At 45.0% G+C, this 13,255-nt stretch overlaps 1 protein-coding gene across 1 annotated transcript; it reads right to left on the bottom strand.

Moving 5' to 3' along the window:
- Positions 1-793: 793 nt before the first annotated feature.
- On the bottom strand, positions 794-11,308 carry Ccl5 (C-C motif chemokine ligand 5). The gene is made up of 4 exons (XM_047545690.1): positions 11,179-11,308; positions 7,368-7,448; positions 6,032-6,143; positions 794-1,616 (listed from the first exon to the last, which is right to left on the bottom strand). The coding sequence occupies exons 2-4, from the start codon at positions 7,441-7,443 to the stop codon at positions 1,529-1,531; spliced, it is 276 nt and encodes a 91-aa protein (XP_047401646.1). The 5' UTR covers positions 7,444-7,448; positions 11,179-11,308; the 3' UTR covers positions 794-1,528.
- Between the last annotated feature and the right edge of the window lie 1,947 nt (positions 11,309-13,255).

The following is a 13,255-nucleotide window of genomic DNA, read 5'->3' as shown; positions in this document are numbered from 1 at the left end:
ATCATCTCTGCAACTTTCAAATTGTTCTGATAAAAGCATACATACAAAAGAGAGAGGGTGGGGGAGCAAATACAGTAAAAGGTTAATATTTGAATCCAGGTGAGAACATATGAATGGATTCTTGCAAATTTATGTCAGTTTGAAAATTTGCAATTTGAAGGTGAAAAACAAAAAATATGGCCTTTGGCATTAGACCTTACTTTTTTTGGGGGTGTAGGGTTTTGTGGGCAAATCATTTCCCTCTCTTGCCATGTTTTTTCTTCACTGTAAACAGGGCTAATAATAACAACTACTCCCCATAAAAAGGATGATGAATTTGTGAGACTGAGCCCAGGATTGGTGCATAGTGAGTGCTCAATTAATGTTGCCTATATCTGTTGTCAGTATATATTCATGTGAAGGGACACATAGTTGTGAAAGTTGGAGTACTTCACTTTAGAGGTACTGGTACAGTTGTGAAAACCACAGAATGCCTCATTCTCCTGATTTGAATGACTGGAAACTTCAGGATTGCCACTATCCTGTTCTAAGGGCAAGGGTGGTAAAGAAACCCACTGGGGATTAGGTAGAGGGTAGGCTAATGTGGAAGGGCCAACCAAAGTTTGAGGAAACAGGGAGGTACCATGACAGGGAGACAGATAAATTCCTGGGGCTTGGGGCTGGGACATAGTGACTGTTGTCCCTTCTACCCAGTGGATAAGTCACTCGTTAGTTACTTTGCCTGCTCTAACTGCCATTGCCCGCTCCACACACAGAGAGAGAGAGAGAGAGAGAGAGAGAGAGAGAGAGAGAGAGAGAGTTTTTGCTCCCAACCCTGCTCACTGGGTCGGGCCATGGCCCCCAAGTCTAGTGTGGGCAGCAGATATATTCAGACCTCGACCTCTGTCACTTAGTGCTCATGGGGAAGGAGGGTTCTCAAGGAAGAAATCAATCCAGGAGCCAGCTTTGTAATTACACTGAAAATTTTAATGAAAAGCTGATTTCTGCCATATCTAGTGGTGTGGTCCCAGTTACTCAGGAGACTGAGGTAGGAGGATCACAAGTTTGAGGCCAGCCTGGACAACTTAGTGAGACCCTGTCTCTAAAATTAAAGGGCTTGGGATCTAGCTCAGTGGTAGAGTACTTGCCTAGCATGTTCCATCCCCAGCACTGGGTAAAAAGAGAAAAAATAGCTGATTTCTTATGTTGGATAGTCAACCCTCCTGAGGGCCTAAGATGGCAACTTTGGCCATGGGAGAGTTCTACAGGATCCCAGTCTTCCTTCTTTCCTTGAGAGGCATGCTGACTTCCTTATCTAGTCATAGAACCATAGCCAAGCCAAGGGACTAGAGACTTCCTATTGCCAAGGCAGGACCTTAGTAACGCCGTCGGGCTTAGGTCAGGGAGCCTTTTCTAATTGCTGCTGTGTGGTAGAATCTCCCCTCCAACAGGTAAGTGGAGTGGGAGGCTGGGGAGAAGCTTCCCAAGGTGGTTAGGATGAGAGCAGGAAGCAACAGATGAGTTGACACGAGCTGAGGTTCAAGGTGTCCTAGCTCATCTCCAAAGAGTTGATGTACTCCCGAACCCATTTCTTCTCTGGGTCGGCACACACCTGGCGGTTCCTTCGGGTGACAAAGCTGTGGGAGAGGAGAAGAGAGCGAGGCCTTGTAAGCACCAGGACAGCTAGTTTAGGGGATGAAGCGGATTGAGGCATTAAAGGAGATGGTGATGGGACTGGAGTATGGCCTTTTTGGAGTTCTGTGAAGTTTTATTTCTTTTTAGAAAAAGACATTTCTTCCTCTGTTGGGTCTAAGGGCTCCAAGCCAGAAGCAAACTTGTATACATTGTGACCCCCACCCAGGCACATGCAGCCTGCAATGCTAAGGGGATATGGGGACTCCGGAGCCCAGGATTGAACTGGCTAACCACTTGCCTTTTCTCTGCACTTCCCTTTTCCCAGGCCCTGTGCGGGTGCTCACCATGCAAAGAGAAAAAATGTCCCCCAGGATGTGCTTAAGAGAAGTGCTTAAAGGAACACATGATTTGACTGTAGACAACACAGTGCCTGGCACAGAGTAGACACTCGACAAATGAACCCATGAATATATCTATGCACAGGTGGGTGAATGAAAGAACGAGTCTTCATTGCACTACTTAATAGTTGGATCACTGTGGACAAATCACATAGGGCCTCTGAGCCTATTTGCTAACCTCTAAAATGTGGATAGAAATAATTCCTGCTTTGCTTAATTGTTGTGGATCTCAAATGACATAATGAGTTTTGAAAAATGCTATACAAGAATAACATACGTGTATAGTTATTGTTATTGGAATGCTAAGAGACCTCTGCTTTAGGGTGGATTAGAGCAAAATGAGACCAAGGTCCTGGTCCTGAACCTTGGCCCAGAGAGGTTGAGGGACTTGAGATTGGCAGTGCCAAAATGCTTCTACCAAATTACCAACCAGAATGTAAAGGTTGTGAAGGTAGGAGGCCTTATCTCTAGGTGTTGATGGTATAAATTGGAAGTATAAAAACCGGGAGTCATGAAGGTCAGTTCAGCCTTGCCTCTCTGCTGGGAGCCTGGTTTTTGGTGGGGCAGACTGTGGGCTGGGTAGGAGTGCTACCCATTAACACATATTTTGGGGTGGGGGCAGCCCTGCCTACTTGGCCCTTTTTCATTTTGGCTTCTCCTTTAGGATGTGTTCCTACCCATTACTCTTATTTTGGGGGGGATTTGAACATGTGTTTTACTTAAGTTAGTATATCAGATTAAATATTGTAGAGGTTCTCATAGGAAGAAAATTAACTATTGTGCAGCTATCTGGAAGTTCATTTTAAAAATCTTATTGAACCACACAGTATGCCATATTATTATATGGCCTAACAAAGGAATTAATTATGTATCCCAAGTAACAAAGGTAATTTGTAAATCAGCCTGTTTTTGCAATAACTATCATATTTTAAAAATACTGTGTATTCCCTAGAATGAAGAATTATGCTCAAATACGTTCTGATACACTATATGCCTACCTCATTTAAATATCTTATTCATTCTTATAGTTTGATTTCATTCTTTCTATAGGCATCTATCCATATGTCTTTCAAAGTCACTAACCTTGTGTAATTCTGATTCCATGTCTAACAGCATTTGAACTTTTTTAAAAATTTTGTGGTAAAACACATAACATCATCTTAATTTTTTTCTCCCCAGGATTGAGCCCTGGGCCTCATATATCTCATACATGTTAGGCAAATGCTCTACCACTGAGCTACACTCCCAGCCTGTTTTAACTATCTTAAAGTATATTCTGCATGTGTTTGTGCCCAAATATTTTCAGACAAAGTGAAGGTTTAGATGTGTTGTGAGAATGAGGATTTCTGGTTGCTCTTTGGGCTCTATCATGGATACTATTTGTTCTCAGGGCAACTCTTCTGCTGTTCTGAGCTTCACCCAAGATCACTTGTCCATCTGTGTCCCTGCTGAGCAGAGCTGATGAGGAAAGCAGTGGAAGGGGTGTTCTTGGCTCTTCTGCCTCCCCACCATTTGTTTTCTTATTGGAAAGGTGTGGAAGCTTCAGACATAGACCCTGTCCTTTTCAGCCCTCTCTCCTCAGCACCCTTGGCCTGTGGCCAGGAAGTCAAAAGGTCAGGAAACCAACACCTGAGGTGAGCCTTGCTCAATCTCCACTTCCTCCTCCTTGCAGCATGGTACCAAAGAACAGGTACCTTGCCAACTCTTCCTTCCCTTCACCCATTTTCAGGACCCTCTACTTGTCTGACTTCCTTCCTTCCAACTTCAGAGCTGGCAATCTCAATTGCTGCCCTTTTCTCTGTGTTCTTTCCTGAGTCTTGGACCCTGGGGCCTGGCACAGAGTTGGTGCTTAATAGATATTTATTGAATGAGCAAGGAGAAGAATGGATTGCATTCATTTCTTAAATTTCACTTATTACTTTTATGTATGTCAGGGAGTAGTTGAAGCATTTTTATTCTCATGGTGACCTAAGGAGGGAAATGCTTCTATCATTCCATTTTGGTGGAGGAAATTGAGGTTCAGAAGGTTAAGTGAGGGACCTAAGCTTACCAGGTGGCATGCATGGTTCTGATATGGCAGACCTGCTCTAGGGCAATGCCACCAAGGCAATGCCACCCTGCCTTATTTGTATTGGAAGGCCCCTTCCTCCTCTAAGAGAATGTCCTCAGCTACCAGCTCTTTGTTCACTTTACACTCTCCTCCATCCCCCAGCTGTTTCCACAGGGTTGTCTTACCTCCTTCCTCTTTAAACAGCCTGTCCTTGAGACTTAAGGGCATTCCACTCTTCTCTAACTACGCAGGCAGAGTTCTCAGCTGCACTGTCAACCTCTCTCTCCCCTTTGGCCCTGACCTCAAGTCCATTGCCCCGGCTAATTCCACCTCGAATGTTCCTCTCTCTTGTCTCTCCTTTCCTCCTCCTTCCAGTGCCACACATGTGGTAGCTACAGTAGCATTTTAACTGGACCCCAGTTTTCTAGGTTTTCCCTGTTCTGGCTCATTTTACACTTGACAGTTCTGTTTTTGCTGGTTTTCTTGACATCCGAGGGGTCCCCTGGGCTTCCCTACGTGGAGTCTCTACACAAACCAAAGTAGAATCCTGCAGGCACACCCTCTGCCTGGTGAATTCCACCCCACAGGCTTCCCCTGCCATCCCAATCATGCCCAACAGCACCTTTTGCAGCAACCTCCTCTAAATCCTCTCTCCACCCTTGGAACTGGCCACATTCCCTCTCATCCTGCGTGATGTTCTTTGAAGGGTACTCTAGTCATTGCTGTGTCTGTCTCATTGCCTATTAGATTGTGAGCCCATAGTGCGGGGATGATGGTTTTATTAATCTCTGCCCATAAGAGATGCTTAGGGAATAGTTTGTTTCCTTTTGAAAACTATTCATTTTCAGAAATAAAATCGGTAATGTAAAATATTACCAGAATATTTTGTTTCACCAGGCCCCAAATTCACTTTTGAATACCTATAACTTTGCATGTCATGAACATTTTTTGGGGTTAAAAACTTTGAATTTTCATAGGAAATTTGATGATAGCCCCATTTTTATCCCCCTCACCTTCAGTACTAGGGAATAAACCCAGGGCCTTGCACATGCAAGGCAAGCACTGAACATCTTCAGGCTTTTATATATATATTTTTGAAAATTTTGAGACAGGATGGCCTTGAATTTGCAATTTTCCTGCCTCAGCTTCCCAAGTGACTGGGATTAGAGGCCTGTGCCACTGGGTCAAGCCCCATTTTCAGTCTCTTATCATCTTCCATTTCTTAAGCAACTAAGGAGGCTCCAGAGACAAGCTCTGTCCTCACTGTGCAATCTTGGAGAAGTCAACAAACCTCTCTGGAGTCTCAGTTTCATTATCTGAAACATGGAATAGTGCTTACCTGTCAGGGCTATCATGAGAAATTTAGAAGTGATGTACATAAGGTATTGGCACATAGTAGGCACTTCCCATTCAATAGGGACTATACATTTCCCCAAATGTATTAGCTTGCATACTTAAAAGTGAACATCTCTCTTTTTAAAATTTCTTCTCAAATGAAAAGCTCTCTCTCTCTCTTTTTTTTTTTTAACTGTTGCTATTTTGTTTTGTTTTGCCCCTGAACTTAGACCTCCTCCCCAGTTCCTCTGAGGTCCAGGTTGGTTTGATTAGGTGTGGGATGTGGGGGACTCTAGGGTTCTTCACTGGAAAGGAATGATGGAGTCTATCTTCTCTATGTCGGGGCATTTCAGGCTTTTTTCAAGTAAAAGTTGCACCAGCAAGTGGAACCCAGGACCTAGCCCAGGAGGTGGGCAGGGTCCTCCAAAGACACCTTGTCTAGTTCTTTTACATTGTAGCTGGGAACCCCGAGGCTAAAGATGGAAGCACTGTGGCTACTTGAGTAGCTGGAGGATGGGTGGGAGTGGGTGGGGCCCCCTCTGAGAGGGTGCCTGGTATTGGGGGGGGACTGGCTCTGGGAGCCAGGTCATCCCTTCCTCACCCCCCTGGAGGAATCCATGGGATTGAGACTCACACGACTGCTAGGTTGGAGCACTTGCTACTGGTGTAGAAATAGTCCTTGACGTGGTTGCGGGGCACCGGGCGGGAGATGAAGGCAAAGCAGCAGGGTGTGGTGTCCGAGGCATCTGTGAGAAGGGAGGAAGAAAGGACACCCCCCTTTATTCATTGCCAGTGCACTCTGGGCACTGTGCTGCTATTTTACATGACTGATCTTGAAAAGACTGTTATCCACCTTGGAGGTACTGAGGCTCAGAGAGGTAAAGGCACTTGGTAATGGACACACAGTAGCAGAATAGAAATTCCAACAGAAGCCTGAAAGTATCTCTTCCCTGTCAACTGATCCTTGAGCCAAGCTTATATCCTTTCCTTTATATCATAACCCACTTCCCTGGGCTCTCAGGTCATGCTGGGCCTCCTTCTCCTCTGTCATGGGTTCTCTGCTCTCATTCTCACCCTTCCAGAATCCCTGATGAATTCAAAACTTGATTTATTTGAAACCCAGGGTAGGTTTGGGAGGAATTGGTTCCAAAGCTGGCTCCTTGGCTCAGCCAAGATCCTAAATGGATTCAGAAATTTGCATATTGCATCCCGGGAGTTCTTGATGGGACTGTAGGAAGAAGGGTTTTGAATAGAGAACCTCTTGTTAGTCCATTAATAAGATGCTGTTGGAAAGTGTAGTTGTCTCTTCCCAGCAGAGCAGTAGTATTTATCCCAGTCAGATGGAGATGGATTTGAATACTTCCTAGATGGGTGTGCCTTAGGCAAGTTATTTAACTTGCCTGGGCCTTTGTTTCCCCATCTGTAAATCTAGAACAGCTACTCAGAGAATACTTGTATAAAATAAAATGACAGGTAAAGCAATCAGCACAATCCCTAATCCACAGTAGACTTTTAATTTGTTTTAATTATTCTTTCACGAGCCCCATGTTTTTTTCCATCTGTGAAATGAGAGACCATGACCATCTCAGGAGGGTTTTGTTGAGAGTTTAGAAGTTTCTTAGAAATCCTGCTGGGGACAGGAAGAGTCATTCATTTTTCAAGGTCAGTCCAGCTTCCTCTGCCTACCAATACCCCCAGCATCAGACCACACTCAGTGAGCACCTGCAAAACTCAAGGATTATAGAACTTGGAGACCCAGAAAAGTTAACTAGGGGCCCTGCCACAAGTGGCATAAAGATCTATCAGAGGTAACAGGACATCTGGGTAAAACAAAATTTAAGAACGTAAATAACGTGATGCAGACAGTATACATGCTATAGTTGAAAAGAGGGCAAGAGCTGGAATAACAGGATGGGGTGGACCTTCTAGGCCGTGGGAGGACCTACTCTGGTGTCAGGGCCCAGACTTACATGGGGAGGCAGATGCAGGAATGCAAAAGGCAGCAGTCGTGAGGATGACAGCCAGGGTAGCTGCGGTGACCTTCATGGTACCTGTGGAAGGAGGCTGTGGGTGATGCAAGTGCTGTCTCAGGATCCTCTGCAGCTCAGGCTGGCCTTTTATAGGACTCAGGGCCAGTAGAGGGAGCACCCCGCCCCCGAGGGGAGTTTCCAAAGTAGTGACCAAGCACTGGGTGATATCATAAGTGAAATTGCATAAATCGGAAAAGAAAACTGAAATAGCCTCCGGAAATTTGTGTCTGTTTCCTGCCCTCCCATCCAGAGTGAGCTCATCAGCTCCCCCTTGGCCCAAGTACCGCGATGGAAACTTCTTCTGCAGGCATCCTCAGCATCACCTCCAGGGCAGGGTCTTCCCTAGAGAGTAGGAAGCTGCTATCGTGGGAGTAAGGGGGTGGGGTGGGCATGGTTAGGACAGGATCAGAGCCAGTGGATCTTTTTGGTTTCTTTTACAGGTCCTGCTTGTGGGTGCTGTTCTACTGGGGAGGGTCCTTTGGACATATAATCCCCAAGGGAGGTGAGGGAACCCACTCTGTGGGACAATGGATCTGAGTTTGTTAGTGGGAACTTTTTCACCAGATGTGAGTTGAATGATCCCTCCGCGGGAGCCATTTCTCCACAGGGGCTTTCTTGCTTTGATCACGACCACAGGGTCGCCCACCTTTGTTTGGTGGTGATTATTCCCGACAATTTAGCCTGGGTGGGGGTGAAAATGGGCTTCCGAATTAAGAGAAAAATGTTTATTGACAGTAACAAAAACAAATTTTAAAAAATGTAACCCAGTACTGAGAATATTTTCTTGTCAGCTACTGTCACATGTAATTAGTGGCTGGGGTTGACTAAATCACCTTCCTTACTACGGCAGGGCGGTCATCATTGTTACTTTAAAGAACGGAAACTGAGGCTCAAGGAGGTTCTTTGCATCTACGGGGGCCCACAACCTTTAAGTGGGCTCTGAGACCAGATTTTTTGGATGCCTGTGTGGCTCACATCAGGGAGGCAGCCCTGGAGGCCTTGTAGACGCCAGGTGCACTCTACCACTGAGCTACACCCCAGCCCCAAGAAGTCTTCCTTTAAACAGAGGTCAGTTGAGCCTAGAGAGGTTAAGTGACTAGCTGAGGGTCATTGCCTATTAGTGACAGAACTCAGTGTTGAACCCATGACCACTTTCTACCACACTCTATTATTTCTAAAGAAATCCCCAAACTCTTGCCAAGGCAGTTTTCCCCTGGGTACTCTGTTTCCTTTCTTGGTATCAGTTTCCCTCTTTAAGGAAGAAAGGAAAATATTTCTTGGGCACCAGATATGCTGAGTTGGGACACTAGTTGAGCAACCCACACACAGATGGGATAACATGTTTTCATCTATGCATCCTAATGAACCTTCCTACTGTGTGTAAGTGTGTCTGTGGGGGAGTGGCGATGAGTTGGTAGGATAGTGGTTGAATGGGAATAGGCACAGGGAATCTCAGGAGCATTTTTCTTCCATTTTGGTGGTTTTAGTGGATTGTGAGGAGCAGGGAAGGGGAAGATCATATATATTTTTTTTTTCTTTTTTTTCCCCCCCATTCCTATCACTCGCTTCTTCTTGTGCTTCTTCAGGGTTTAGACTTGACTTACCAAGTTATCTTTAAGTTATTCTCTGGCTTTAATGCGCTGATTCCATGAACAAATGAGAAAGCCCGTGTAAACGGTATGGAACTTGGTACCGGGTGGGGGTTTAATGAGTGGCCACTCTCATTACTATTCACCTAGTACTTTGTGTTCCTGAAAATTAGGAACTCCTTCCTGTGTGACCCACTGCACTGATGGTTGAGAGGATAAGGGACATAATGCCCAGGATGTGTTTAGGGGGCTGTGAAGTAAGGTACAAATAGCATGGAGCCATTCCTGCCCTCCCTGTCCCTTCAGGGTGCATGGTCTACACTGCTCAACACATCGCTGCTGAGAACTGCTGTGATGCAGGCACTGTTCTAGGCACTGCAGACACCCTGGTAGGCAAGGTGTTCAAAGACCTGCTTTCTGGGGCTGCACCATGTGGGAGTAGGCTGGGGAGGGAGACAGACCACAAACAAGTAAATATATAGACTCCTTAATTGTGATTCATCTTTCCACTGGTCTTAACTCCAGGAACACAGTATCCTATCTTATGCCTTTTCTATTTGTCTTTTAGAATCTCCCCCTGCTTTTATCAATTGTCTTGGATATGATAGGTGCTAAATTAATAACTTCATATAGCATCTTCAAAATCCAGCTCTGAGCTGGGCATGGTGGCACATGCCTGTAATTCCTGCTTCAAGGGACTGAGATAGAAGGATCCCAAGTTGGAAGCCAGTGTGACATCAGTTTTCCTGTCTTAGTGTGACCTTGTCTCAAAATAAAAAATATAGGGCTGGGGAGATAGCTCAGCTGGTAGAGTGCTTGCCTCGAAAGCACAAGGCCCTGAGTTCAATCCCCAGTACTGAAAAAAAAAAAAAAAAAAAAAAATATATATATATATATATATATATAAAAGTTGTAGGGCAACCCTGAATTCAATCCCCGATACTGAAAAAAGAAGTTCAGCTCCATTACTTATTTCTATGAATTTTTAATAAAAAAATTTAAGATGTACAACTTGAAATTTTGATAATACATAAACATAGTGACATGATCACTGCAGGCAAACAAGTTAACATATTCATCTCATATAATTACTGCTTTCTGTGCATGGTGTGCACACCTTTCCACCTTTCTCTTAGTAAATTCTCAGTATACTATATGGTATGATGATCTATAGTCTTCGTGATGTAGTTTAGGTCTCTAGACTTATTCATCCTATATTATTGCACCTCTGTCTGCTTTGTCCTATCCCCTACCTCCCTGCCTCTTGTGACTACAGTTCTACTCTTCATTTCCATGTATTCAAATTTCATTAAGATTCCACAGATATGCGAGATTATGCAGTATTTTTCTTTTATGGCTGGTAAGAATGACTTTGAATAAGTTTTCTTACTGCCTTTGGGCCCGAGTTTCCTCATCTGTAAAGTGACCAAACCTGTTTTGGGTAATGGAACCTTTTGAGAATCTGATGGAGGCTATGAACACTTTCCACAAATATATAGTGACCTACACTTGTTATTTGGCATACAGCTGGTTCATAGACCTGGCCAGCTCGTAGATGAGCTGCTCCAGCTCACAAGGCCAGGTCTCATCAGACCTTTTCCATAAGTCTCACTGAAGCCATGCACACATCCTTCCAGTTGACTCCACCCCTCCTGTCTTGGCCCACTCTTTGTTTTTCCTCTGTCATTCACTCTTCCTAAACTAATCTGACTGCCAGCCAAGTTATATGCTGACCTAAGCTGACTAAGCCTAGGCAGGGAAAGTGAAATCCTATTCCATTTGGATTCCAAGGAGTCACATGTGGAGTTTCCCCAGGATGGTGTAGGTGGCAGTTCTGGCTACTCTTAACAAAATGCCTGAAGCAGGGAATGTCCACACATCCTTTAGGAATCTGGTCCCCCCAAAATAGCCAGAGGCAAAGCCATTTCTCCCCATGGACTTTAATTAGAGAACTGTTCCCCTGTGCAAATTAGAGAACTGTTCCCCTGTTGATCTCTCCTTCTCTGCCCTTCCCACCTGGGACAGGAAGCCCCTGCCTCACTCCTGTTTCTGCAGGACCCTGCTTGGGGCAGGTGCTCTGCTTGGTGCTGGCTGCGGGACCTGCAGGAGGCAGCTGTGCAGAGGTTCAAGCTGGGATCTCCTTGCAGGCTCAGGGGACTTACCAGGTGGTGGCAGGTCCAAACCCCATCCAGGACTATTTCTACTGCCTCCTGCCCTTGCCTTTTGGTCCAGCTCTGGATCGTTCTTTCTGTGTTTTTTTGCTCTGCCTCTTTCCTTCCTTTTCTTCCCTTCTTTTCCCTCCCTGTCACCAAATGTGTGTTTGACTATATCAGGGGTGCTGACTTTAACACCTTGTCACCAAATGTGTGTTTGACTGTGTCAGAGGTTCTGACTTTAACAACTGCTGTCCTTGTTCCAACCACATTCAGACGGAGGGCTGCGACTTGGCCTCCCCCCAGTCTTCTCACCTTCCCCACACAGGACAGTGGCTGTGCACACCCACTTGGTCTCTGCAGCTGGAGACCGCACATGTGGTGTGTTTGTTGCTGGGAACGGTGCTCATCTGCCTGGGGTTACTGGAGGAGCCCACCACAAATTACCTTAGGGTGGGGTGACCCAGGGAGCAAGGCCCTGCAGAAAGTACTGGTTCTTTCAAAATTGCTGAATGGCAGGTGACTTCTGGTCCTACTCTTCTAATACATCAGAGTCCATTTTTGCTGCTTTTCCTCTTTTTCAGCTTTGCTGCTTTTCTTATGTGTGTTGGCAACTTCCTTCCCCTTTCTTCATGCACACTGCTTCAAGAAATGTTCTTTCCTTTACTCTCTAGGAACTCTTATTGCCAGGGGATTGCCCCTCATTTCTGCTGTCCCTAAGCCCCAGTAGAAAGCCTGGAGGTTGAAATCAGGCAGCACTTACTTTCTAAATGTCTTTGAATGAATTATTAACTTGTATATACCTTGGTTTCTTTTCTGGAAATGCAACTAAGTATACCTAGCTCTTAGGACACCTCAGAGGATTAAATGAGGTAATTAATAAACTGTCCAACATCATTTCTAGCACAAAGTAGGTGCTTATAAAACAGTTCCTTCCCTTTCTACTTCCAAATTTCCAGTATTTCTTTCTTTTCTTTTCTTTTTTTTTTGTAAACTTACATATATACAGTTGTTGATGGACCTTTATTTTATTCACTTATTTTTATGTGATGCTGAGAATTGAACCCGGTGCCTCACACATGCTAGGCAAGCACTCTAGCACTGAGCCACAACCCCAGCCCCCTTTATTTTATTTTTTTAATGTGGTGCTGAGGATCGAACTTGGTGCTTTCCACATGCAAGGTAAGTGCTCTACCACTGAGCCACAAGCCCAGTCCAGGTTTCAGTTTTCTTCCCTCAATGTTCTTTCCTTCTCAATGAAGGTGCTCATCTCAGCTGAGAACTAGGAAGCCTGGTGGTCGGGGCAGGGAATTGGACAGGGATTTTCCATGAGCTGTCAAGTGCCATGCTAGACCCTGGCAGCTTAATTTTTATTAGGGAGAAATACATAGAAAATGGGGATGACTCAGACTTGCCTTGAGATTTCCTGTCACTGTGCAACAGACCTCGGACACTCATCCTCATCCTCTATCCTTCACTGGATGTCTTTCTTTCAAATCTGGCCATGGAGTGAGGTGTGCTCCCTCCTTCTTCCTTTCTGACCGTGCCCACAGGCTAGTGTATAGACTCTTTTTTGGAGTTTCACAGACAGGCTTATAAAGGAAGTGACAAAATTTGGGCACCTAACCGTACTCTAATTGTGGTCTGGATTCTGTTCCTTTTTAAAGTTGATCCTGGAAGTCCCTTGGCTTCCTGTCCATTGCTTCTGATCTCTGCTGCTTCCCTTCCCTCTACCCACCTCCCTCAGCACTTAGGCCTGCAGAATATTCTGACTAGAATATTGGGTATCTTAGAACCTCCCTAGACATTTGCATTTTCGAGGAGCTTCAGCTTGGGTGAGGAAGTCCTCTTGGGAAAATTTCTTCAAATTGGGGTTTGAAAATTCTGTTCCTTAGTCATTTCTTTTAGAGTCAACTTTGAGCAGCAAAGAGCAGGAGGAAGGGACTAGAAAGTAGGAGACTTGAGTTCTAGTCCAGGTCAGATCCAAAACTAGCTGTGGGATTCAGTTAAACCATTTGCCCTTTGTGGGGCCTCAGTTTTCTCATCTGGGAAATGGAGGTCTGAAAATACTATTTCTGAGGACTTT

The sequence above is a fragment of the Sciurus carolinensis genome, chromosome 3 (assembly GCF_902686445.1).
Source record: "Sciurus carolinensis chromosome 3, mSciCar1.2, whole genome shotgun sequence".
NCBI lineage: Eukaryota > Metazoa > Chordata > Mammalia > Rodentia > Sciuridae > Sciurus > Sciurus carolinensis.
This window is presented reverse-complemented; position numbering and strand designations above follow the sequence as displayed.

Coding starts and splice junctions, on each gene's coding strand:
- Ccl5 (XM_047545690.1), bottom strand. CDS start 7,443: ATGAAGGTCACCGCAGCTACCCTGGCTGTCATCCTCACGACTGCTGCC. Junction 6,144..7,367: donor TCCTGCATCTGCCTCCCCAT/GTAAGTCTGGGC, acceptor CCCTTCTCACAG/ATGCCTCGGACACCACACCC. Junction 1,617..6,031: donor TGCTCCAACCTAGCAGTCGT/GTGAGTCTCAAT, acceptor CCTCTCCCACAG/CTTTGTCACCCGAAGGAACC.